The following is a 23,787-nucleotide window of genomic DNA, read 5'->3' as shown; positions in this document are numbered from 1 at the left end:
AGGGCGGCGGCAAGGGCGGCAAGGGCGGCGAGCGGTCGAACGTGTGCTACGCGTTCCAGCGCGGCGAGTGCACGCGCGGCGACTCGTGCAAGTTCGACCACGGCGGCGCCTCCGGCGGCGGCCGCGGCGCCGGCGGCGGCCGCGGCAAGGGCGGCTTCGGCGTCTGCTACGCCTTCCAGCGCGGCGAGTGCACGCGCGGCGACTCGTGCAAGTTCGAGCACTCGGCCGGCGGCGGCCGCGGCGGCGGCGGCAAGGGCCGCGGCCGCGGCGGCGGCAAGGGCAAGGGCAAGGGCAAGGGCGGCGCCAAGGCCGGGGTTTGCTACGCCTTCCAGAAGGGCGAGTGCACGCGCGGTACCTCCTGCCGCTTCGCGCACTAGCCGGCTTTCTCTTCGCGCTTCTTCGTAACTCGCCTCGCTTCGTAAAAAGAACACACTATGTACAAAAAGAACGCGGGGCTAGGGCGCGTGCTGGAGGGCCTTGGCCTCCTCGGTGTAGATGAAGCGGGCCTCGAGCGCGGCGAATTTGCGCGCCGCGAGCGCCGCGGTCGCCGCGAGCGCCGCGGCGGACGCGGTCGCGAGCGCGCCCGCGACGCGCGGGAGCCCCGCCGCCGCCGCGACGAGGTGGAGCGCGGCGAAGACGAGGGGCGGCGCCGCGAGCGCGTTCGGCGCCGCGGCGACGGTCGGGCCGACGACGTCGCTCCGGAGGAGCGCGCCGCCGAAGGCGGCGGCCGCCGCGGAGACGGCGAGGGAGAAGGGCGCCGCGGGCCCCGCCGCCGCCGCGCGGCAGAGCAAGGCGAAGGCCGCGACGTTGCGCGCGCCGCGCGCGGCCTTGGCGAGCGCGCGCGTCTCCGCGAGCGCCGACGAGCAGACCGCGCAGCCCTTGGTGTGCTGCTCGTAGCGGTCCAGGAGCTCGCGCCGGGGCAGGGGCGCCAGCGGCGCCGGCGCCGTGCGCCAGGGCATCGTCGCCGCGAGGCCGTCGAGCTTCTTCCGGTAGTTGACGACGAAGCGGTCCGCGCTGGACGGCACGACGTACTCGTCGCGCCACGCGCCGCCGTGGCCGTCGGCCTTGTAGGCCTGGAGCCGCTCCTCCTGGCCCCGGAGGAAGGCCAGGTCCTGGTCGAAGACGACGTTGTTCTCGAGGTGCTTGGCGACGAGCGCCGCGCGCGTCATCTTGGCCTCCGTGTTGAAGTCGCGGCCCCGGCGCACGAGCACGCGGCTCTTGCCCCGCGCGACGGGCACGGCGTAGAAGAGCGCGATGGCGCGCTTCCCGCCCGGGAGCTCGAACTCGTAGCTCAGGCGGCTCGGCGCCTCGAACCGCACCGTCTGCGTCGCCGTCGTCCGCGCGAAGCCCAGTCGCGACGACCCGTGGAGCGGCACCGTGACCTCGCCCGCGAGGCTCAGCGCCGCCGCGACGGACCCGCCGGAGCCGCGGTCCTTGACCGTGAGCGGCAGGGGCCGCGCGAGCGCGCGGTCCCCCTGCGACGTGCCGTGGTGGGACACGGGCACGTGGCTCGGGTCGATGACGTTCTCGACCAAGGTCGTGTAGTCGTAGGGCAGGTCGCGCGCGTAGTCCTGCTCGTAGATCCACCCCGCCTCCTCGAAGTTGGGCACGACGGGCGGCTCCGACGACGGCGCCGCGCCGGCCCGGAGCCAGACGAAGACGATGCCCTGGCGCTCGGCGACGGCGTGCATCCGCGCGCCGTAGCGCGCGCCCCAGTTCTCGTACTTGCGCTCCGCGAGGGCCGCCTCGTCGAGCTGCGGCAGGAGCGCGCACGAGCCGCACCTGCCCTCGAACTGCCAGCCGTGGTACGAGCACTCGACGCGCGTCGTCCCGTCGGCGTCGACGAGCCGGCCCTCCGAGAGCGGCGCGAGGCGGTGCGGGCACTCGTCCGCGAGGCACCGCGCGCCGCCGTCGAAGGCGTCGCGGAAGAGCACCAGGGGCGTCTCGAAGAGCGACGCCTTGAAGGGTTTTTTGGACGAGAGCTCGGCGCTGAAGCAGACCGCGTACCACCTACCGAGTGCGCCGGTGACGATTCGTCGTCGCTTCCCCGGTCAAAAGCTCTCGAACATCGTCAAGGCCGCAGGACGCTGCGCATCACGTGTCCTGCCACTCGATGCTCTCCTTGTGCGGTTCATCGAGGAACGCCGCGTCCGATGGCGTCGGCGCCTCGACGGCGGCAGCGCGCAGACGCAGGCGCGGGACGCGCCGCGCAGGGCTCCACGCCCAGGTTGTTGCGACGAGAGCCGCAATAGCTTTGGAAAATGGCGCCATAATCATCCCGAAGGTTTTGTCAGCTGTGCCAAGAGGTATGCAACAACCTTAACCACTGTCATGCTGATCTGAGATGAGTGCTCTGAGAATGGGGTGAGGTAGTGGTGGTGGTGGTGGGGGTGGTACCCCTGGGGCCGCTGGAGACCACTCGAATCCACCGGAAATATGCTTGTTTTGGCTCTATCGACCAGTTTTGATCTCGAGCTTGAGCAAACTGGTGGTTTTGACGCTCGATCATAAATTTCGACCGTGTGGAGGTCATGGCCGAGCAGCCCTCCAGCTGCCGATCGGCCAGAACGGGTGGTTCACAGGCTTCGTTGATCCCATGTTGCAGCTGTTTTGACCACTCATTTTGAGCAAGTCGCGACTCAGGGTGGGTAGGGTAGTGGTGCTTGGTGTCGTGGGGTGGTTCACTGCCGGCCTCCTGAGCTGTGCGGCTCACAAAAGTCACGGTGGGGCGAAAGTGCAGTGCAACGCCGGGTGCATCTTGCACACGCGGCCAATTATGAAGTCAATTACGTGGCCAGGGCGGGCCGAGAGAGCAAAAAGAGGGGCGGTACATCCAGCCTGAGAAGAAGGGGCGGGCAAGGCGAGGCGCGCGGTTCGCGGGGAAGGAGGAGAGGGCGGGGAGACGAGGCTCCCTAGTCGCACTCGACGCCCTGGCCGACCCAGTCGTTGCCGCAGAAGGTCGTGTCGCAGGTGCCGTAGGCGAAGTAGGCGGTCTCGTTGAAGTACGTCGACGGGTACGTGTCCTTGTCGCAGTCGTCCGGGTCGACGTAGCACCAGTCGTCGGCGCACCAGTCCGCGCCGAAGGAGTCGCCTACCGAACGCGTCGGTGACGATTTTTCGTGGATTTGTCAAAGTCTCTCGAAAATCGTCACGGCCGCAGGACGCTGGGAGTCGCCGCCCCCGGAGCAATAATCAAAATCGCCGTCCCAGGCGCCGCGGTAGTCACCGATCAGGGGCGCGTCCTCCATCCACGTGCCCTCCGTCACTTCGTCGGCGGACTTGCCGACGCAGGGGCAGGACGACGCGCCGCCCGTCGTGTCGCAGGACGTCGACGAGTACGACCCGAAGGCGGCGGCGGTGCCCGCGAGGGAGACGAGGCGAAACAACAAGGCTACAACATCGTTGGTGGTCGATCGGGGCAGCGCGTCGTCCAATGGTAAAATTTGGACCTCATCATCAAGCTCCGGCCGATTTGAACCCAGAGTTGGGGTTGGTGCTGAAGAACGGACGGCCGAGCTCGGCGCCCACGGGAGCGTCGCGTCGCGCGCGCGCGCACCGGCGACCACACACACAACACACACACAGAAAGCATGCCGAAGCACGATTTCTTCAGCCCCAAGGCCATCAGCAACCGCATCAAGGCCAAGGGCCTCACGAAGCTGCGCTGGTACTGCGAGATGTGCCAGAAGGCGTGCCGCGACGAGAACGGCTTCAAGTGCCACCAGACGTCCGACGGCCACCTGCGGCAGATGCGCATCTTCGCCGAGAACCCCAACGCCGTCATGCACAACTACTCCACGGAGTTCGAGGCGAACTACGTCGAGACGCTGAGCCGGCGCCACGGCACCAAGCGCGTGCACGCGAACGTCGTCTACCAGGAGTACATCGCCGACAAGCACCACGTCCACATGAACGCGACCAAGTGGGAGACGCTGACGAACTTCGTCAAGTATCTGGGCAAGAGCGGCCAGGCGCTCGTCGACGAGACCGAAAAGGGCTGGTTCGTCGCGTGGATCGACCGCGACCCCGCGGCGCTCGCGCGCCAGGCGGCGCTGGCGAAGAAGCGCAAGCACGACATGGACGACGAGGAGCGCCAGCGCCTCGAGATTAAAAGACGCGTCAAGGCCGGCGGCGGCGGCGACGCCGCGCCCGAGGCGGGCGACATGTCCGAGCGGTCCGCGGGCGACGTCGTCCGCGTCGACGTCCAGGCCGCGCCGAGCGGCTTCGTGCGCGGCGGCGCGTCGGGCGCGCGGCCGAACGCGCGCGCCGCGGCCTTCCGCGGCGACTCGCCCGAGGAGGCCGCGCCCGCGGCGGCGGCCAAGAAGCCGTCGATGCTCGACGAGCTCATGCAAGGCCAATCGTCGAAAACGCCGCCGGACGAGCCGAAGCTCGACCACTGGCTCCACGCGGACATCGTCGTCAAGTGCGTGAACCGCAAGGTCGCCGACGGCGCCTACTACAAGAAGAAGGGCACCGTGCTGCGTCTCGTGGACGACTTCGTCGCCGTGGTCCGCATGAACGACAGCGGCGACGAGCTCCAGCTCGACCAGGACGACCTCGAGACCGTCATCCCCGCCGTCGGCAAGCGCGTCAAGATCCTCAACGGCGTCGGCCGGGGCCTCGTCGCCACGCTCGTCGCCATCGACGTCGACGACTTCAGCGTCGCCGTCGAGGTCGAGTCGGGCCCGCGCCGGGGCCTCGCGCGGCGCGGCGTCGACTACGAGGACGTCTCGCGCCTGGCGTCGTAAGGCGCTTCTTTCTTAGACGTGGAGGGGGCGCTGGCGGAGCGTGGCGTCCGGCGGCGCGTCGGCCGCGGCCGCCCAGGAGCAGGCGGCGAAGTCGTCGCCCGCGGCGACGGCCGCGGGCCGCTCGAGCGCGAGGCCGCGCTCGACGTCGGCCGCGCGGCCCGCCGGCGACAAGGTCGGCGACGACGCGCTCCGGTCGGCGCCGAAGTGGGCCCGGAGCGTCGTGAGGTGGTCCTCGAGCACGCGGAGGTGGTCGCCGAGGCCCTTGTCGCGGTTCGGCGGTTCGGCCTTCGAAGAGTGGCGCTTGACGATCTCGACGACCTTCTCCTCCTCGAGCTCCAGCGCCATCCAGGCCCGGTACAGCCCCCGGAGCCAGGTGTGGATGGTCTTCCTCGAGGCCCAGATGTCGAACGCGGACACGAGCATGACGATGATGAGCAGCGGCGACAGGTAGCTGTCCAGGGCCTTGAGCTCCGCGTCCGACGCGCTGCGCTTCTCCGCGTAGTGGCGCATGAGGAACACGTAGACCGCCGACACCGTCGGGATGCAGCTCAGGTCCCAGACGAAGCGCGCGAACGGGTACTCGGCGATGTCGTAGGACTCGCTGTGGACGCTGCCCTTGAGGTGGTTGAGCATCTCGCGCTTGCTCAGGGGCCGGGGCGGCCCCTCGGGCTCCGGCGGCGCCGCGGCGCCGTCCTTCTCGCTGTCGCGCTTGCGGTAGTAGTGGAAGCGCATGACGCTCAGCAGCGTCGACACGCACGTGACGACGAGCGAGACGACGAACGACAGCTCCGCGTAGGTCGGGTCGCGCTGCCGCGGGAGCAGGTCCGCCGTGAACAGGTTCTGGGCCGTCAGCGTGAGCGCCACGGTGTAGCCCACGTCCGCCGCGAACGCGGCGATCTCCGACGACCGCGACCAGCCGATGATCGCCTGGGCCACGAGGCCCATGGCCGTGATGACGATGTTCGGCATGACGATGGTGCGGATGTAGAAGTGGCTCTCGCGCCGGATCTCGATGGCCGCCGTGAGGTAGGGCACGGCGTAGGAGCTGTAGTGACTGCCCACCTCGCGGCCCCAGCTCGCGGACTTGACGGTCCAGTCGTTGAGCTTGTCGAGCGACGACACGTCGACGCCGATGTGGTCGATCCACTCCAGGTCCTGCTTCTCGGGCCGCGACCCCGTGGCGCCCAGCGTGAAGCGCAGCGTCTGGCGGTCGTAGGGGAAGTCCTTCGTGACGAGCTTGATGCGGAACGTGAACATCTCCGGGTTGCTCCACTGCGCGAAGCCGTCGCTGCCGACGTGGGCGACGCCGTCGATGCGCTCGGCCTCGGCGACGGCCTCGTAGAGCTCGAGGTCCGGGCGCCAGTACCCGAAGGGCCGCGTCAGCGTCGCGAGGGGCCGCGCGGCGCCGTCGTCGTCGTAGTAGCGGTACTCCGACGTGTTCCACGAGAGCCGCTCGTCGACCCAGTTCCGCTGCATCCAGCCCGAGACGCGCGCGCTCAGGTCGTCGCTGTCGACCATGATGTTCAGCACGTGGAAGCCCACCTTCACCACGAGCCCCCCGCGGGGCGACGGCGCGACGTTGGGGTCGTAGACGTCGAGGCCCGTGACGGCGGAGCTCACGGGGTCGCGGAAGAGCTCGTCGTGGAGCATGGTCTCCGCCGCCGCCCGGTTCTCGTAGATCGTCGCCCGGGCGCACGCGGCCAGGGCGAGGAGGTGGCGCACGCAGCCCCACATCATGCTCCCAACACACTTTTTGGATTTCAGCTCTGGTCGCCAGTGACGCCGCCACGATGAGAGAGAGAGAGACTCGGAAGCCGGCGCGCGCTCGACGGAAAGAGAGACTAGGCCGCGGCGGAGATCGAGGCGCGGGCGGGCGGAGATCGAGCTCAGCTGACGTCGATGAACGCGGGCCCCGCGGCGAGCTTGAGGCGGAGGAGCGGGTGGAGCCTCGCGTTGTCCGCGAGGCTGTGGACCTTGATGGCGGAGTCGTCCTTGCCGCCCGTCGGGAGGAGGATGTCGGCGTAGATGGAGGCCCCCGACGCGTCCTCGCAGTTGCGCGAGAAGGCGCAGACGGCGACGACGTTGCGCGTCGCCGCGGTCTTGGCCATCATCTCCGCCGCGTCCCTCCAGTAGGAGAGGCCCAGGCCGTAGGACGCCGCGGTCTCGCCGTTGAAGCCGACCTCGTTCGCCGGGAGCTTGAGCCAGTTCGTGCAGACCATCGCGGGGCCCTGCACCGCGGAGCCCGGCGGGAGCCGGTCGTAGGCCGCGCGGAGGTGCCGCGCGGCGTCGGGCGACAGCGACTCGAGGGTCGTCCGCAGGTCGCGCGCGAGGGCCTTGGCCGCCGCCGCGCCCGAGGGCAGGGGCATGGACGCGAGGCGCAGCGACGCGACGGCGTTGCAGAACGCGCGGTTCGCGAGCCGCGGGTCGTCCGCGTACTTGCGCAGGTCCAGGGCGCAGTAGCAGTGGAGGGCGTCGCCGGCGTCGCGGCCCGGGATGCCCCCCTCGAGGAGCAGCGCGACGACGTGGGCCGCGTGGGCCACGAGCACGTCGTTCGTCGACACCTTCGGCACCGCGCCGCCGACCGTGTCGCGCTTCAGCCGCTCCACGTCCGCCTGGCTGAAGGACAGGCGCAGGAGCGTCTCGACCTTGGGCGCCGGCGCGCCGAAGAAGAAGGACCGCGCGAGCGTGCCGTAGATCGACGCCGGCGGCGGCACGAGCGTCTCGACGAGGCGCCTCACGTCGTCGTGGGGCGCCGCGCGGCTCAGGGGCACGCAGTCTCTGTCGTGGGACGGCGCCGGGCAGATCGCCGCGCGCTCGTTCGAGCTCCAGGCCCGCGTGAACAGGGCCAAAAGCCCGTGCGCGTCGCAGAGCGCGCGGCTCGCGCTGAGCGCGAGGCAGTAGCCCCGCGCCCCGAAGAGCGTCAGCTTCACGCGCAGGAGGGGCTCGTCGCCGCCGAGCACGCGGTCGCCGTCGACGCGGTCGAAGAGGTGGCCGGCCGCGGGCTTGTGCCGCTGCTGCTCGAGGTCGAGGCCGAAGTTGAGCACGCGCGAGAACGGCACGCCGTGGTTGCAGCATTTGATCTGCCACGACTCCGGCGTGCGCACGCACCGGCCCTCGGCCTCGGGGAAGGCCCGCAGCGTGCGCTGGAGGCTCCGGTAGATGCGGTCCGCGAACGTGTCGGGCGACGCGACGTCCTCGAAGAACCACGCGAAATCCACGACCTGCGCCGGCAGGTCGCCGCGGCTCTCCTGCGGCCCGGGCGCGATGACGGCGTTCGTCGCCTCGCTGATGCCGCAGGTCGCGAGCTCCACGGTCCCCTCGTCGAAGTAGTCGACGTAGCCCTCACCGAAGGCGAGGCACTGGATCATGACGCCCGCCGTCGCAGTCTCCGCTGATTTCGTCCGGGCGGCGGCGCGATGCGAGGAGCCGAGGCGCGGCGCGGCGGCGCGGGCGGCTCCGGACCGGGGCGCGCGTGCCCCCGGCGCGTCGCAAGCTTTTAGACGTTTGTGCTTGCGCTTGGAGCCGGCGTCGAAGCGACACGCAGGTGCAAGGTTCGCCCCGGTGCTGATGGTGCTGCGGCAACGTGCTGTCGCCCGCCCCCAGCCGCCCGCCGCCGCCGCGCGCGACGACGCGCCGCGCCGCTGCTGGACCAAGCCCGGCCGCGCGCGCGCCACCACGGGTCGTGCGAGCACTGTCCGCCTGATTGCCAAAATATGGTCGTGCTCATCGACGAGGCCGCGGCGATCAGCGCGTCCGCCGCCGAGGCGGCGCTGACCGTGTACAAGTTCGAGCTCTGGATGGCCGCGATCGGCGTGCTGTGCTACAAGCTGGCGCAGCGCCTCAAGCTCCGCAACCTGTCGCTCTACGAAGGTCGGCGCCTCTGACCATGGCCGCGCTGCTCGACGGCGACGCGGCGCTCGCGGCGCTCGACGCGGACGCGGCCTTCGCCGCGCTCGCGCGCCTCCTGCGCCGCCCCGACTTCCTCGACGGCGTTTTCGAGTCCGGCCGCTGCGCGTCCGAGCCCGGCGCCGCGGCGGCGTTCGACGTCGCCGCGGTCCTCGACCTCCTCGACGCGAGCGCGTCCGTCGCGGGCTGCGAGGCCGGCGCGCCCGAGGGCGGGCCGCCGCGGCGCGGCGTCGACTACGAGCTCGGCCGCTGGGCGCCGCCGGCCTGGGAGCGCTACGCGGGCGCCGTCGCGGCCGGCGGCGCGGCCGCGGCCGCGCGCGCCGCGCTCGCCGGGGGCTACAGCGTGACGATCCGCCACGCCGAGCTCCGGAGCCGGCGCCTCGCCGCCGCGTGCTTCGCCGTGCAGGACTTCCTCGGGCTGCCGGCGCAGGCGAACGTCTACGTCACGCCGCCGGGCGCGAGCGCCGCGAGGCCCCACGTCGACCGCCACTGCGTCTTCGCAGTGCAGCTCGCGGGCGCCAAGCGCTGGTGCCTGCGCGAGGCCGATGGCTACGTGCCGCCCCCGGCGCGCGAGCGGGCGACGGCGCGCGCGGACGCCGCGTACGGCGGCGAGCGCGCCGTCGACCTCGCCGCCGGCGGCGCGCTCTACGTGCCCCGGGGCGCGCCCCACTGCTGCGAGAACGCGGGCGACGCGCTCTCCGTCCACGTGTCCTTCGGCGTCGACGTCCACGCGCCGCTCACCTGGGAGGGCGCGCTCCAGGCCGCGCTCCGCGGCGCCGGCGCGGCGGCGGGCGCGCACGCGGCGCTCCGGGGCCTCGCGCTCGGCGACGCGCCCTTCCTGCGCCACGCGTGCCTCCACCGGCGCGCCGGCGCGGCGGACCGCCTGCGGCGCGAGGCGGCGCGGGCCCTGGGCGTCGTCGAGGCCCTCGACGGCGCGGCCGTCGAGGCCCGGGCGACGGACGCGGGCCTCGCCTACCTCGGCCTCGCGCCGCGCGCGCCGGGCGCCGCACGCGCCGATGCGCTCGCGGGGCTCCGGGCCGTCGTCGACGCGCCCGCCGCGGACCGCGCCGCCGCGCTCCGCGACGTCGCCGACATGGCCCGCGACGTCCGCGACCGCGCGCGCGCGCTCGCGGCGGCTTTGCTCCCGGACTAACTTGAATCACTTCTTCTTACCCTTCTTCCCGCCGGGCGCCGCGCCGCCGAAGAGCAGCGCCGTGCAGTTCTCGCAGCCCTTCTTGCTGTTGATGTTGTACATCTGCTTGCACTCCTTGCACTTCTTCATGACCTTGCCTGCGGCGGCGCGCCGCGTCCGACGACGGCGACGGCGACGCGCGCGGCGCACCTCCGCCGGACGGCGCGCCGCCCTCGGCCGCGAGGAGCTTGTCCTTCTCGGCCTTGGCCTTCGCCTGTTGCCGCGTTCGTCGGACTTCGAGCTCGAGCACGTGCGTACCTTTTCCTCGCTCTTGGCAGTCGCTTCCTCCTGCTTGCTCGTGTCTTTGGCACCCTGTTGCCAGACTTTATCCCGCTGGGCCTGCTTCTTCGCGAAGGCGGCGAGCTCCTTCTCCTTCTGGGCGGCCTTTGAGGCCTCCTTGGCGGCTATTTGGCCGGCGCTCATGCCAGACGATCGATCGCGGTCGGGGCAGCCCAATGTTCAAAGTTAGATATCAATAAAAGTTTATTGCCGTCAGGTATCAAACAACCCGACAGCGCCCTCGATCGGGACGGGTAGAGCGGGCATAGGTGCTGCCCGGCCGCGTCGTCGGCGGGCCGCTCGGGCCGCGCTCCGGGGCCGTCGCCGCCGCTCCCGTCGCCGCCCGCCGCGCGCGACGGAACCGACGAAACCATGCCGCAGGAGCGCTACCTCTTCCGCGGGTCGCTGCTCAACAAGGCGAACACGGACAAGGACTTCCTCCTGCGCTACGCCGAGGACGAGCTGACGAACGGGTCCAAGGATGGCGGCGACAAGCTGCCGGAGATCCGCAAGCGGGCCAAGGAGGCCAAGGAGGCCGAGGAGGAGGACGAGCGCATGCAGCGCAACTCCGTCATCGACATGACCGCGCTCATGAAGGTCAAGAACGTCTTCAAGAACAAGATCTGCGGCGACATCTTCTCGAGCGCGCCCAAGTCCTACGACGGCGTCCTCTACAAGAGCCGCATCACGACGTCGAAGGAGACGTCCGAGGCCGTGGACACGATGACCATGGACATGGACGACCACGACGACGACTCCGACTCGCTCGAGCGCGGCAGCCACGACTCGCGGCCCATGAGCCGCGAGGCCGCCGACGAGCTCATGAAGTTGGGCGCCGAGAGCTCGACGCAGGCCGAGCTCGAGGGCCACGACATCGAGGCCGTCTCCAGCGACGACGAGTCCGAGCCCGAGGACATGACGCAGCGGCAGCAGCTCGCGGTGACGCTGCGCAACTACTGCAAGCGCGAGGGCAACGTCGGCTACCTGCTCGAGGAGGGCGCCGTCGTCGCGCTCTGCGGCCTGGCGTCCATCGACGACGACCGCATCCGCTGCGCGTGCGCGGTCGCGCTGTCGAACCTCACGCGGCGCCGCGACCACCTCCAGGCGCTGTTGGCGTCGGGCGTCATGGTCGCGGTGCTCCAGCTCGCGACGTCGCTGCCGTCGGCGACGTCGAAGCGCAACGCGCTCATCTCGGGCCGCATGGAGAGCGGGCGGATCCACCGCAAGGGCTCGCGCGAGGACAAGCGCGAGACGTCCGGGCTCCGCGTCGCGCTGCACTGCGCGCGGACGCTCGCGAACCTGTCGTGCTGCGCCGGCGGCGAGGCGTCGCTCGTGGGCGACGGCATGGTGCCCGCGTGCCGGCTGACCCTGGCGCACGGCCCGCGGACGGCCGCGCCCTACTGCGTGCAGGCGCTCTACAACCTGACGACGGTCGCGGAGCCCTACGACGGCCTCGACACGGTGATCAAGGCCGTCTGCGCCATCCCGCTCACGCCGGCCATGGACGCGCGCCAGGTCGCCGTGGGCGCGTGCTGCAACGCGTCCGTGTTCTTCAAGCTGCGGAGCCGGCTCCTCGAGGCGGGCGCGCTCCAGACGCTCGCGACGATCGTCCAGGCCGACGCCGTGAGCGACGCCGTGAGCCGCAAGTTCCCCTTCGACTCGCGGCTGCGCAACTCCGTGTCCGCCTGCCTCCACAACCTGGCGTCCGCGCGCGCGTGCCGGTCGGACATGGTCGCGCGCGGCGCGGTGCCCGCGCTCGCGCTCCTCGCGAACGACGAGGACCCGGAGCTCCTCAGCGCGATATCAGCGACGCTGTCGAAGCTGACGCGGGACGTGTCGAGCCGCCAGCGCCTCGTCAACGACGGCGGCCTCGAGACCGCGCGCGCCGTCGCGCTCCACTGCCGGGGTTTGGCGTCCGCGACGCAGCCGCTCACGGAGGCGCTGCTCAACATGACGCGGCGGCCGGGGTCCGTCGCCGGCGTCGTCGCGCGGACCTACGACCCCGCGCCCGGCGGCCGGCGGCGCGGGCGGCGCACGGCGCTGGGCATCGCGGGCCGGTCGCTCACGAAGTACGACCCGGCGTTCGACCCCGGCGCGACGGCGCGCGGCGGGTCCTTCGACGACGGGGACCAGGCGGGCGCCGTCGACGACGGCTCCGTGGACAGCGCGAACCGCAGCAGCGTGGTCATGAGCGGCATCGTCGTCGCGGACGTGATCATCGCCCTCGCGCGCGTCAACGACGTGAAGACGCGGCGCGGCTGGGCGCGCGCGCTCGCGCAGATTTTGGACGAGCCCGAGTCGCACGGCCCCATGCTCACGGGCAAGGCGCTGACGCCCGTCATCAACCTCATGCGGTCCCTGGCGTCCGCGGGCGAGGCGTGCCCGGAGGCCGCGTACACGGACCCGGCGGCCATCGAGGCGCTGGCGCTCGGCCTCTACTACATGACGCTCGGCGAGCACACGGAGCGCATCGTCGTGGACGTCGGCGTGGGCAGCGCCATGGTCGACCTGCCGGAGTGCCTCGAGGTGGCCATGGCCGTCCACGGGTCCGACGACGTCGCCGCGGGCGACCGGAAGAACGTCATGCGGGGCCTGCTCGAGGCCGAGGACCCGCTCAAGGAGCGCGTGCTCGGCTGCGTGTCCCACGCGCTCTGCAACCTGACGGTCGCCGTGTCGCCGTCGGCGCTGAAGCGGCTCGTGGACGACGGCGCCCTGAAGGCGCTGACGAAGATGCTCAAGAGCGGCATCCTGAGCGTCCAGGCGAGCTGCGCGACGGCGCTCGCGAACATCGCGTTCTCGCGGTCCGTGCGCGACGCCTTCACGGAGGGCGGCATGTGGAGCCCCATCACGGACGTGGCGCGCGTGTTGATTCGCCACACGCACGAGGACACGGACCTCCACGGCTTCACGGGCGGCTTCGCGGGCGAGTGGGTCGAGGCGTGCAACGGCGCCCTGGTCGGCGGCTGCTGCGCGGCGCTGGCGTCGCTGAGCTTCGAGCCCGAGGCGCGCGCCCAGCTCCAGGAGGCGGGGGCGCTCGGGGCCGTGCTCGAGATCTGCCTCACGTGCCAGTCGAACCTGACGAGCGTCGTGGAGACGATCACGACGCGGCGCTGCGCGACGACGCTCTGCAACATCTCCTCGGACAACAACGAGACGCGGCGCTGCCAGCTCGTCGAGCAGGGCATCGTCAGCGCGCTCGCGCGGCTCAGCGAGTCCTACTCGGAGGACATGCAGAACGACATCGCGCGGTGCCTCTGCAATCTGGCGTGCGCGGCGGACACGCCGCAGAACGCCGTGCCGACGCGGCGCTGCTGCGCCCAGGCCTTCTGGAACATCTGCACGCCGCCGACGCTGACGTACCTGCTCGAGGCGGCCATCGAGGCGCGCGAGCGCGAGGCCCGGCGCGCGTCCGTCGCCGCCGACGACGCGAAGAAGAAGAAGGAGCCCGGTGGCGGCGGGCTGCGGGCGCTGCAGCCGAACATGGGCTTCGTCCACGCCTTCGCGCTGCTCGCGGCCCAGGACGACGAGCCGACGCTCGCGCTCGTCGGCGCGCTCTTCGCGGCGGTCGCGGACCGGTCCTGCGGGCGGCGCGTGCTCGTGGAGGCGAAGAACAAGGTGCTCCACGGCATGTACACGCTCCTCCGCTCGCGGACGCGGTCGACGCGGCTCACGGCGGGGCTCGCGGTGTGCTCGCTGCTGACGCACGGCGAGTCGGCGCCCGAGGCCGTGCGGACGGGCGGGCTCAACGTCGTCAAGGTGCTGGCCATCCAGGGCGACGACGACGCGGCGCTGGCGTCGGCCCACGCCCTCGCCGCGCTGGGCGCGCGCGGCGACCCCTACGAGATCCGGCGCCTCGTCAACGACGGCGTCGCGCCCGTGCCCGTGCACCTCATCATGTCGCACGGCGCGGACGTGGCCATGGTCGCCGTGCGCGCGATCACGTGCCTGGCCATCCACGAGGAGCTGCGGGCGCCCCTGGTCAAGGCCGGCGCGGCGACGGCGCTCGTGTCCGTGTGCCTCCGGGACGCGGCGACGCGCGACGAGCTCGCGGACGCGCTCGCGCGCGGGCTGCTCTACCTCGCGTCGTCCCACGACGAGGTGCCGGCCATCGTGTCCCAGCGCGCCGTCACGGCGCTGGTGATCTTAGGCCGCCACGTCGCGGGCCGGCGGCGCAACGGGAGCCTGCCGGAGCTCTTCCGCGACGTGCCGCGCATGTGCGTCGCCGCGATCCAGCAGTTCACGTTCTGCGACGAGGTCCAGCCGGAGATCGTCGGCGACGGCGGCGCCATGCTCGTCGTGGAGCAGATCTGCGGCGAGGGCGTCACGGCGGCGGAGCGGGCGCCCGTGGCGCCGGACGCGGCCGTCGCGCTCGCGAACCTCGCGCGGACGGAGCGGCTCGCGACGGACCTGCTCGAGGACGGCGCGGGCGAGGCGGCGCTCGTGCTGACGGGCGAGCCGGGCGTCGCCGACGACCGCCACGGCACCTGGCGCATCCTGACGACGCTGTTCCACCTGACGCTGTACTCGGCGCGGCACCGCGAGCAGCTCATCGCCGACGGCGCGGTCGCGCGCGTCGCCGCGCTCGTCCCCGCGTGCCGGGGCCCCGCGCGCCAGTGCGCCGCCGCGGCGCTGTGCAACCTGAGCTTCTGCAAGGCGGCGAACGCGCGCGAGGCCATGGTGGAGCAGGGCGCGGTGCACGCGCTCGTCCACATGGCGGAGCACTTCTCGAACGAGACGACGCAGAACTGGTGCTCCGTGGCGCTGAGCAACCTGAGCAGCCACACGGACGTGCAGCCCGGCGACGTCGCGGCGCTGCTGGGCATCACCTTCGGCCCCGCGGAGGACGGCGGCATCCCCATCGCGTCGCTCGCGACCGCGTCGGCCGCGTCCGCGGCCGCGAGCCCGTCGAAGCGGCAGCTCAAGCGCGAGGGCGACGCGCTGGAGCCGGGCCACGAGTCCCACGGCGGCCACGGGTTGGACCACCACGGGCTGCTGGGCGAGGGCGGCGGTGACCACGGGCTGCTGGGCGACGGCCTCGAGATCGCGGGCCTCGAGGGCGAGGACGCGTCGCTCGCGTCGTCCGTGACGATCCAGCCCAAGGCCGTGACGCGCGCCATGTCCGGCAAGGTGCGCACGATCCTCGGCGCGTCGGGCATGGGCAAGCACGCGAGCGTCGCCGAGCTGCTGAAGATCCCCGAGGACGACGGCAACCTGCTCCGCCAGCGGCCGCCGGAGCCGGACTGGTTCTCCGTGAGCCGCGAGCACCACGAGGCCTTCGCGACGCAGGCCCTGCGAAAGATGGCCTCCAAGGCCTGCGCGGACACGCTCCCGCCGCGGCGGTCCGCGGGCCTCGCGGAGCAGGAGCGCGGCAACACGATGCTCGAGAACGTGACGCCCCCGGCGCTCGTGGAGACGTTCATGGACGTCGCGGTCCAGCAGGACACGATCGGCGGCGACGACGCCTTCGCCGCCGACGACATCATCCCCATCGCCTTCCCCAAGCTCCCCGAGCGGCCCGACCTCGCGCCGCCGGCCGTCCGCGTCGACGAGCACCAGCGCATCCTCAACCTCGCGTCCGAGTCGGGCCACGACGTCGACACGAGCCACAAGAAGCACAAGAAGCACGGCCACCACCACGACCACGACGACTCCATGGCGTCGACGCCCCCGCCGGGGTCCGCGGACTCGAGCCACCCGCCGCGCTCCGCCGAGTAAGGGCGCCACGCTTCGCGAGGGCCGGGTCGGAGCGCCCCCTGCGCCAACACGCGATGAGGAGGTCCGGTCGTGGTCCCCGCGCGGGGGGGGGGGGGGGGGGGGTTGAGCTACCCCCCGCCACGGGCGCGACGCAGGTCGTCCCAACGTGCGCCCCAAATCTAATTAATAGTTCAAGTCTCCCAAGCCGGGGCCGCGGCGCCCCGTAACGTACTACGCCGGCGCGATCGCGGGCTCCCGGGCGCGGACGGGTCCCGAAACCGGGCCGGGCCCGACGGATCCAGAGCCACAACCTCCCGCGTCCTCGGGCGTCGACCGGCCCGGAGCGGCAACCCCTCGGGATGGCAGTGTGTCGCACACGGATCTCGACGATCTTCCCTCCGCACTCTCCCCGCGAGAGCCCTCCCCATTTCGATGGACATACTCCCAGCCGTGCTCCTCGAGCTCAACCCGCCGCCGCCGCGCTTCTCTACCGAGGCCGGCGCCGGCCACCGCGGGCTGTACTCCCAGGCCCGCGGCAAGAGTCCGCTCGGGCAAGCAAACCCGGCGCGTAGGTCGACGTGAGAGTCTGAACCGTTCAGGTGAGTCAACCCGGAATCCGCCTTCGATTCCGCCTGTTTTTCCGTCTCTCGGAACACCGCAATTAAGGCGGGATAGATCTAGTGGCGGATTCCGAGGGGGGGGCGACTCCGGGCTCAAAACCGCCTGAGCGAAAGCCCCTAGGCCCGCCTCTAATACGCGTACAATATGTGCGTCCCTTGGCGGCGCACGACGCGCTTGTTGACCTCGACGATCGCGCCGAAGAGGCGCCCGAGCTCGTTCGTCTGGGGCCGCGTGTGGGTCTCGCGCACGGACTCGGGCTCGTCGCGCGCGGCCTGCTGCACGACGGGCCCCGACATGACCTGGAGGTTGTTCCAGACGACCTCCTCGTTCGGGACGAGGTCGCGCGTGGCTCGCAGCGCGACGAGCGGGTGCCGCTCGGCCGTCATTCTGATCTCGGGGGCCGCCGTCGCCGCGGTGGGCGCGCCCGGATCGTTCGCGTGACGGACGTTCCGCAAGAGCGCGTTCCCCTTGGTAACGCCGCTGAGCAGCCACTGCGAATTTCGCTCCTCGTGCGCCGCCCGGCGGTCGAAGCAGTCAATGTAGACCTCGCCGCGGTCGCCGAAGAACCGCCGGAGCGTCGGATCGCGGAGCAGCGACGCGATGCCCCCGCCGAGGATCCCACCGGCCCGGGCCGCGTGCTCGTCGGCCGCGGCGTTCGGCGCTCCGGGATCGGGCCGGAACGGCTCCCGGGCGCTGAGCTCGCCCGCGAGGTCGCCGATCAGCGCGCCGGCGCGGACGGCGACGCCGACGACGGCGGCGACGCCGTCCTCCGTCGCGACGAGCCGTATCGGCGGCCGCCGCTCGCCCTCGACGGCGTCGCCGCGCGCGAGGACGCCGCCGGGCATGGACCAGCTCGTCGACGACCGCGTCGACGGGTCGCACGCCGACGCGTCGGCCGCCGCCGCCGGCCCCGGGGCTACGGGCGCCGCGCCGTCGCGGAGGAACGCGGGCACGGGCCCGTTGTCGTCGCCGCGCGGCGGCGGCAGCGAGAGAAGGACTGCGAGCGCCGCGGCGCCCACCGCGCCGCCGTGGTCGCGCTCGACGACGTGGCGCCAGCAGTCCTCGTCCAGGGTGCCGTGGAGCCAGCGACAGGTCACCGATAGCGCGTCTGCCCCTAGGAAATCCTGAGGTTGGCGCTCGGCCGCCGCGAGCACGACGAGGGCGACGAGCGGCGCCGGCAGCGACGCCAGCCCCGACGCCTGCGGCCGCCCCTCGCGGACAGCCGCGGGCGCCGCGTCGACGGCCCGCTTCTCGCGCCAGGCCTCGGCCGTCGTGGCGACCGCGACGACGGGTCCCTCGGCGGCGCGCGGGCAGTCGCCGACGCAGCGAAAGACCCAGCGCCAGAACGGCCGCCGCCGCCGTCGCACGCGCCACGCGTCGTGTGTGTAGATGATTGCGTAGCGCGAGGCGTCATCGTCGATCGGCTCCGAGGCGGCCTCCGGCGGTTCCGGCGTCGCCGCGTGCTCGTCCCCCGAGACGGCGGCGTCGTCAGCCGGTTCCGGCGCGGCGGAATCGTCCCGCGGTTCCGGCGCGGCGGCGTCTTCCTGCTGCGATGCCGGCGCTGCGGTGCCGGCGTCATCCTCCGGCGCCGCGCGCGGCTGCTGCACTTCGAGCTTGCCACTCGCGCGGCGCTTCAGGAATTCCTTGAACGAAAGTGGAGGCGCATGCTGTGTTGGTGCCGGCGCTACTGGAGTTGCCGGCGTTGGCGCCGCGGCTGCCGGCGCCGGCGCCGCGGCTGCTGGCGCTTGTGCCGTGATTGCTGGCACTGGCGCAGCGCGCGCCGGCTGCTGCGCCAGCCAGGCCTTGAAGGACATGCCCTTTACAGCCTTCTCGAGGTCACCATCGACGAGCAGCCCGGTTCACCATCAACCCAATCGCGCGGAAGCGCATCATCGCGCAAGCCGCCGGAGTTCGATCGACGGGATTCGCCCGCAGCGAGTCGCCTCGCAGACACCATGGCCGACGAGGCGAAGGCCGCGGGCAACAAGTGCCTCCAGGCGAAGGACTTCGACGGCGCCATCGCCCACTACACGACGGCCATCGGCCTCGACGGCACGCAGCACACCTACTACAGCAACCGCGCGGCGGCCTTCATGAGCAAGGGCGACCCGGCCAAGGCGCTGGCCGACGCGGACATGTGCATCAAGCTGAGCCCGACGTGGGCCAAGGGCTACTCGCGCAAGGGCGCGGCGCTGCACGCCATGAAGAAGTACGACGAGGCCGACGCCGCGTACCAGGCGGGCCTCGCCGTCGCGCCGGGCGACGCCGCGCTCAAGCAGGGCGTCGTCGACGTGAACAAGGCCAAGGGCGCGGCCCAGTCGGCGGCGAACAACCCCTTCGGCGCGGCGCTGGGCCCGGACCTCATCCCCAGGCTCGCGCAGCACCCGACGCTCCGCCACAAGCTCGGCGACGAAAATTTCATGATGAAGCTCCGCATGCTCCAGGCGAACCCGCAGCAGATGATGTCGACCATGTTCCAGGACCCCGACATGCAGGAGGTGCTGAGCTTCGCGCTGGGCATCAACATCTCGACGCCGGACCAGTTCGACCCCGCCGACCCGGCCGCGGGCGCGTCCGCGGCCGCGCCCGCGCCGAGCCCGCCGCCCGCGCCCGCGCCCGCGCCCGAGCCCGAGCCCGAGGTCGAGCGCACGCCCGAGGAGCAGCAGGCCTTCGAGGCGAAGCAGGTCGCCCTGGCCCACAAGGCCAAGGGCAACGCGTGCTACAAGGCCAAGCAGTTCGACGACGCGCTCGAGCACTACGACGCCGCGATCGCCGCGGACCCGACGGACGTCACGTACCGGAACAACAAGTGCGCCGTCCACTTCGAGAAGAAGGACTACGACGCCGTCGTCGCCGAGGGCGCGGAGGCCATCCGCGTCGGCCGCGACCACCGCGCGGACTACGAGCTCGTGCACAACAGGGCAGGACAAGAGAGCGACATTCCCAACTTCAAAGGCTCCGATCTCGGCCATTTTCCACTCGTTTCGGCTGATTTTTGGACGAGCGATCATCTCTTGGAACGGTCTCGAAGCGTGGATGCTTTTCCCGTAACGCGCGCGCGCGGAACACTCGCGTTGAAGCGACGTTGAATCACCCTTGTCCCGCCCAGGTGCACAAGATCTACGTCCGCATGGGCAAGGCCCGCGTCAAGCAGGGCGACCTCCCGGGGGGCCTCGAGTACTTCGCGTCGGCCCAGGTCGAGTACCGCGACAAGGCCACGGAGCGCCTCATCAAGAACCTCGAGATGGACATCAAGAAGGCGAAGACGGCCGCGTACGTCGACCCCGAGAAGGCTTTGGCGGCCAAGGAGGAGGGCAACGTCAAGTTCCGCGAGGGCAAGTTCGCCGAGTCCATCCCCCACTACGAGGAGGCCATCAAGCGCGACCCGAAGAACCCGGCCTACAACAACAACCTCGCCGCGGCGCTCACGAAGCTCGGCAACTTCGCGGCGGCGAAGCAGGCGTGCGAGAAGGCGCTCGATCTGGACCCGTCCTACGTCAAGGCCATCGCGAAGAAGGGCGACCTCGAGTTCCTCATGAAGGAGTACCACAAGGCCCTGGAGTCGTACAAGAAGGGCCTGGCCCTCGAGCCCGCGAACGCCGCGTGCAGGGCAGGGCAGGAAAAGAGAGCGAAATTCCCAACTTCAAAGGCTCCTATCTCGGCCGTTTCCCACTCGTTTCGGCTGATTTTTGGACCAGCGATCATCTCTCGGAACGGTCTCGAAGCATGGATGCTTTCTTCCGGGACGCGCGCGCGCGGAACGCTCATGTTGAAGCGAACTTGAATCTCTCTTTTCCTGCCCAGGTGCAAGCAGGGCCTCGCGAAGACGACGCACGCGATCAACTCCGCGTCGGGCAGCGACCAGGAGCGCGCGCAGCACGCCATGGCCGACCCGGAGATCCAGGCCATCCTCCAGGACCCCATGGTCCGCGACGTCATCAACAACCTCTCCGGCGGCGACCAGATGGCCGGCCAGCGCGCGCTCCAGGACCCGCTCATGAAGGCCAAGATCGAGAAGCTCATCGCCTCGGGCATCCTCCAGATGAAGTAGGGCGCACACGGTCGAGCCCCGCGCGCTTTTCTAACCGCCGTGACCCTCTAGCGCGCGCGCCGCTTCCGCGTTTAGCGCGCGCGCCGCTTCCGCGTCGGGTAGGCGACCTCCTCGTCGCTCGAGAAGCCGCCGAGGAGGTCGACGACGTCCGCGGGCTTCGGCGCGCGAACCGGCGGCGGGCCCCGCGCGCGGCCCGGCACGGGCGGCGGGCCGCGCCGCGGCGCCGCGGGCGCGGCGCGCGGCGGCGCCGCGGCGCCCGCGCGGCGGTCGCAGAGGTCGCAGCAGGGCCGGTCGCCGTTGCCCGGCCCCGGGTCCGCGCCGAAGTGGCCGACGAGCCGCTGCCGGCGGCAGCAGCTCCGCGGCGTCTCGCAGTACCTGACCATGTCGTCGAGCTTGTCGAGGTCGCGCTGGAGCCGCGGCCCGCGCCGCTTCATGCGCCCGAAGCCCGTCACGAGCTTCCGGATCTTCGCGACGTCCTGGCGCCGGTAGTAGAGCGCGCAGAGGCTCGGCGCGCCGTCGCGGCCCGCGCGGCCCGCCTCCTGGTAGTAGCCCTCGAGCGACTTGGCGAGCGACGCGTGGACGACGTAGCGGACGTCGGCCTTGTCGATGCCCATGCCGTAGGCGATGGTCGCGCAGACGACGTGGACCTGGCCCGCCTGCCACGCGGCCTGGGTCACGCGCCGGTTGAGGGGGCTCAGGCCCGCGTGGTAGTGCGCCGCCTTCACGTCGTCGCAGCGCTCCGAGAGCAGGTCCGCGCACGCCTCCGCGTCGGCCTGCGTCATGCAGTAGACGATGCCGCACTGGCCCGGGCGCCGCTTCACGAAGTCGACGACGGCCTCGCGGACGTCGTTCGCGTCGCCCTCGCTGTAGTCCTCGACGGCGAAGTGCAGATTCGGCCGGTCCGACGACGTGCGGTGCGCGAGCGCGTCGGGCGCGATCTTCAGCGACTTGCGCAGGTCCGCCTCGCAGGCCGGCGTCGCCGTCGCCGTCAGGGCCATGAAGGGCACGCCGGGGTAGGACCGCCGCAGGTTCCCCAGCTTGCGGTAGTCGGGCCGGAAGTCGTGGCCCCACTCGGAGACGCAGTGCGCCTCGTCGACGACGAACCGCGCGAGCAGCCGGCGCCGGTGGAGCTTCGCCAGACACTCGCCGAAGGTCGGCGACGCCGCGAGGCGCTCGGGCGTCACGTAGAGGAGCTTGAGGCCCAACTCGCCGCGGCCCTCGCCCGCCTTGTGCAGCTCGTGGAGCACGGACCGCGACGCGGCCTCCTTCGTGCCGCTCGTCAGGTGCGCCGCGGGGATGCCGCCGCAGGCCGCGCCGAGCAGCGCCGACACCTGGTCCTCGATGAGGCTCAGCAGCGGGCTCACGACGATCGTCACGCCCGGCGTGAGCAGCGCGGGAAGCTGGTAGCAGAGGCTCTTGCCGCCGCCCGTCGGCAGCACGACGACGACGTCGCGGCCGTGCAGCGCGCCGCGGATCGCCCGCTGCTGGCCGGGCCGGAAGGACCCGTGGCCGAAGAAGACGCGGTTCGCGGCGGCGAGCTTCTCGTCGAGCGCGTCGGGCTGCGGCGGCCCCGGGGCCGCGCGCGGCGCGGCGCCGACGCCGTCGCGCTTGCGCGTCATCATCTCCATCATCGTGAGCTGGCGCTTGTTGGTCTGCATCGTTGCGCGCGGGGCGGGCGCCAGGCGCAGAGAGGTCCCAGGGTTGAAAGTGCGACTTGACGGCAACATAGCTTCAAGCAGAACCCCCCACGACAAACCCTGCCGCGTACCAAAGAAAGCGACGCGCAATATGGCCGGAGCGCGGGGGCGATGAGAGCCCTGTATCGCCCCAGCATGATGCGCAACAAAAGCCGCGACGCGTCCGGACATCATCGGAATGGCTTACTGCGGAGTAGCATGAAATGCACGATCCAGTCTTACACACGCCCGCATCTACCGCAGCGCCTTGGCCTGCTTGAGCATGGTCGTGAGCTCGCCGGACTCCTGGAGCGCGGCCAGGCCCGGCGTGCCGCTCGAGAGGCCGCCGACGGACTTGCCGCCGATGAAGACGTGCGGCAGCGACGACTGGCCCGTCATGGTCTCGAGCTCCGCGCGGAACACGGAGGCGCGCGGCCCGAGGAGGAACCACTCGAGGCCGAGCTGCCGGTTCTCGAAGGTGCAGCCCGTCTCCTCGAGGAGCGCGATCGCCTCGGTGGAGAAGGGCGACAGGCCGTAGCTGTAGATGACGCACGGCGTCTTCCCGACGGCGTCGAGCTCCGATTTGACGTCGTCGACGTCGACGCCGCCGATCTTGCCGAGCACGAGCGCTTGCAACTTCGTCTCGAGCGAGAAGATGGGCTTGAGGGCCTGCATGCCGACGCCGGCGAACTTGATGGCCGGGTTCAGCGCGCTCGCGCAAGACGCCAGCGCGATGAGGACGAGCTTGCGGAGGAGAGCCATCGCTGCGCGTGCTTGGTGGTGCTGCGGCGGCGGTGGTGCGACGGCGTTGCTGGTGTGCTTTTGCGGCGTGCGACGGCGTCGCTGGCCAAAACGTCAAGTTGCACTTCAACAATCTGCAACGATCTCATAGGCCGGAAAAGGAAGGAAAAGGCCGATTGCGAAACGAGCGAGTTAGAGAAGGGACGGACTCCCTTCCGACGCGGGGCAGCCAGCGCAAAGAAAAGCGCGGCGCCTCGACGCGTCGAGGGTCGGCGACAATTCCGGACACCTCAGCCGAAGGAGATGCTCGACCGGCCGCCCGGCGGCGCGTGGAGGCGCGTCGTGGACCGGTCCGTGATGAAGTTGCCGCAGTTCTGGTTCGCGCCGTTGGCGTAGGCGTTGGATCCATGCCTCGCGTTCGCGCCGAAGGCGTAGTCGTCGGCCTTGGGCTGGCGGTACGGCGCGGGCTGGTACGCCGACTCCCGCGCCGGCGGCTGGTAGTCGCGCGCCGGCGCGCGCGCCGGTGCGCGGCGGGTGTCGGCGAAGCGGTCGTCCGCGCCGCCCCAGCCCAGGGAGAACGACGAGCCGCCGCCCGGCGGCGCGTGCAACCGCGTCGACGATCGATCGGTGAGGACGTTGCCGCAGTTCTGGTTGGCGCCGTTGGCGAAGGCGTTGCTCGAGCCGTGGCGGACCGCGGCGCTGGAGCCGTGGGCGTAGGACTCGGAGCCGTGGGCGTAGGGCTCCTCGCGCGGCTGCTGGAGCCGGGGCTGCTCGCGGCGCGAGTCGTCGCGCGGCTGCCCGCGGTGGTGCCGGGGCTGCGCCGGGAGCGGCGCGCTGTCGTCGCCGAAGCAGATGCTCGAGCGCCCGCCGGGCGGCGCG

At 71.5% G+C, this 23,787-nt stretch overlaps 5 protein-coding genes across 5 annotated transcripts; 4 read left to right on the top strand and 1 right to left on the bottom strand.

Annotated features, from left to right (window-relative positions):
- Nucleotides 1-3,590: 3,590 nt before the first annotated feature.
- On the top strand, nt 3,591-4,748 carry AURANDRAFT_58917 (hypothetical protein; the record flags this gene model as incomplete). Its single annotated transcript, XM_009037521.1, has 2 exons — nt 3,591-4,190; nt 4,323-4,748. The coding sequence occupies 2 exons, from the start codon at nt 3,591-3,593 to the stop codon at nt 4,746-4,748; spliced, it is 1,026 nt and encodes a 341-aa protein (XP_009035769.1).
- Nucleotides 4,749-8,634: 3,886 nt separating this feature from the next.
- AURANDRAFT_63211 (hypothetical protein) lies at nt 8,635-9,807 on the top strand (the record flags this gene model as incomplete). The annotated part of the gene is made up of 1 exon (XM_009037522.1): nt 8,635-9,807. One exon carries the CDS (start codon nt 8,635-8,637, stop codon nt 9,805-9,807), a length of 1,173 nt encoding a protein of 390 aa, XP_009035770.1.
- A 504-nt stretch (nt 9,808-10,311) lies between these two features.
- Nucleotides 10,312-16,401, top strand: AURANDRAFT_71362 (hypothetical protein; the record flags this gene model as incomplete). Its single annotated transcript, XM_009037523.1, has 2 exons — nt 10,312-15,836; nt 16,392-16,401. The coding sequence occupies 2 exons, from the start codon at nt 10,498-10,500 to the stop codon at nt 16,399-16,401; spliced, it is 5,349 nt and encodes a 1,782-aa protein (XP_009035771.1).
- Nucleotides 16,402-18,929: 2,528 nt separating this feature from the next.
- On the top strand, nt 18,930-20,491 carry AURANDRAFT_23951 (hypothetical protein; the record flags this gene model as incomplete). The annotated part of the gene is made up of 3 exons (XM_009037524.1): nt 18,930-19,349; nt 19,550-20,043; nt 20,245-20,491. 3 exons carry the CDS (start codon nt 18,930-18,932, stop codon nt 20,489-20,491), a joined length of 1,161 nt encoding a protein of 386 aa, XP_009035772.1.
- A 269-nt stretch (nt 20,492-20,760) lies between these two features.
- Nucleotides 20,761-22,005, bottom strand: AURANDRAFT_2515 (hypothetical protein; the record flags this gene model as incomplete). The annotated part of the gene is made up of 1 exon (XM_009037114.1): nt 20,761-22,005. A coding segment is annotated over one exon (1,245 nt), but the record flags the coding sequence as incomplete, so codon positions are not given.
- Between the last annotated feature and the right edge of the window lie 1,782 nt (nt 22,006-23,787).

The sequence above is a fragment of the Aureococcus anophagefferens genome (genome assembly GCF_000186865.1).
Source record: "Aureococcus anophagefferens unplaced genomic scaffold AURANscaffold_6, whole genome shotgun sequence".
Classification (NCBI taxonomy): Eukaryota; class Pelagophyceae; order Pelagomonadales; family Pelagomonadaceae; genus Aureococcus; species Aureococcus anophagefferens.
This window is presented reverse-complemented; position numbering and strand designations above follow the sequence as displayed.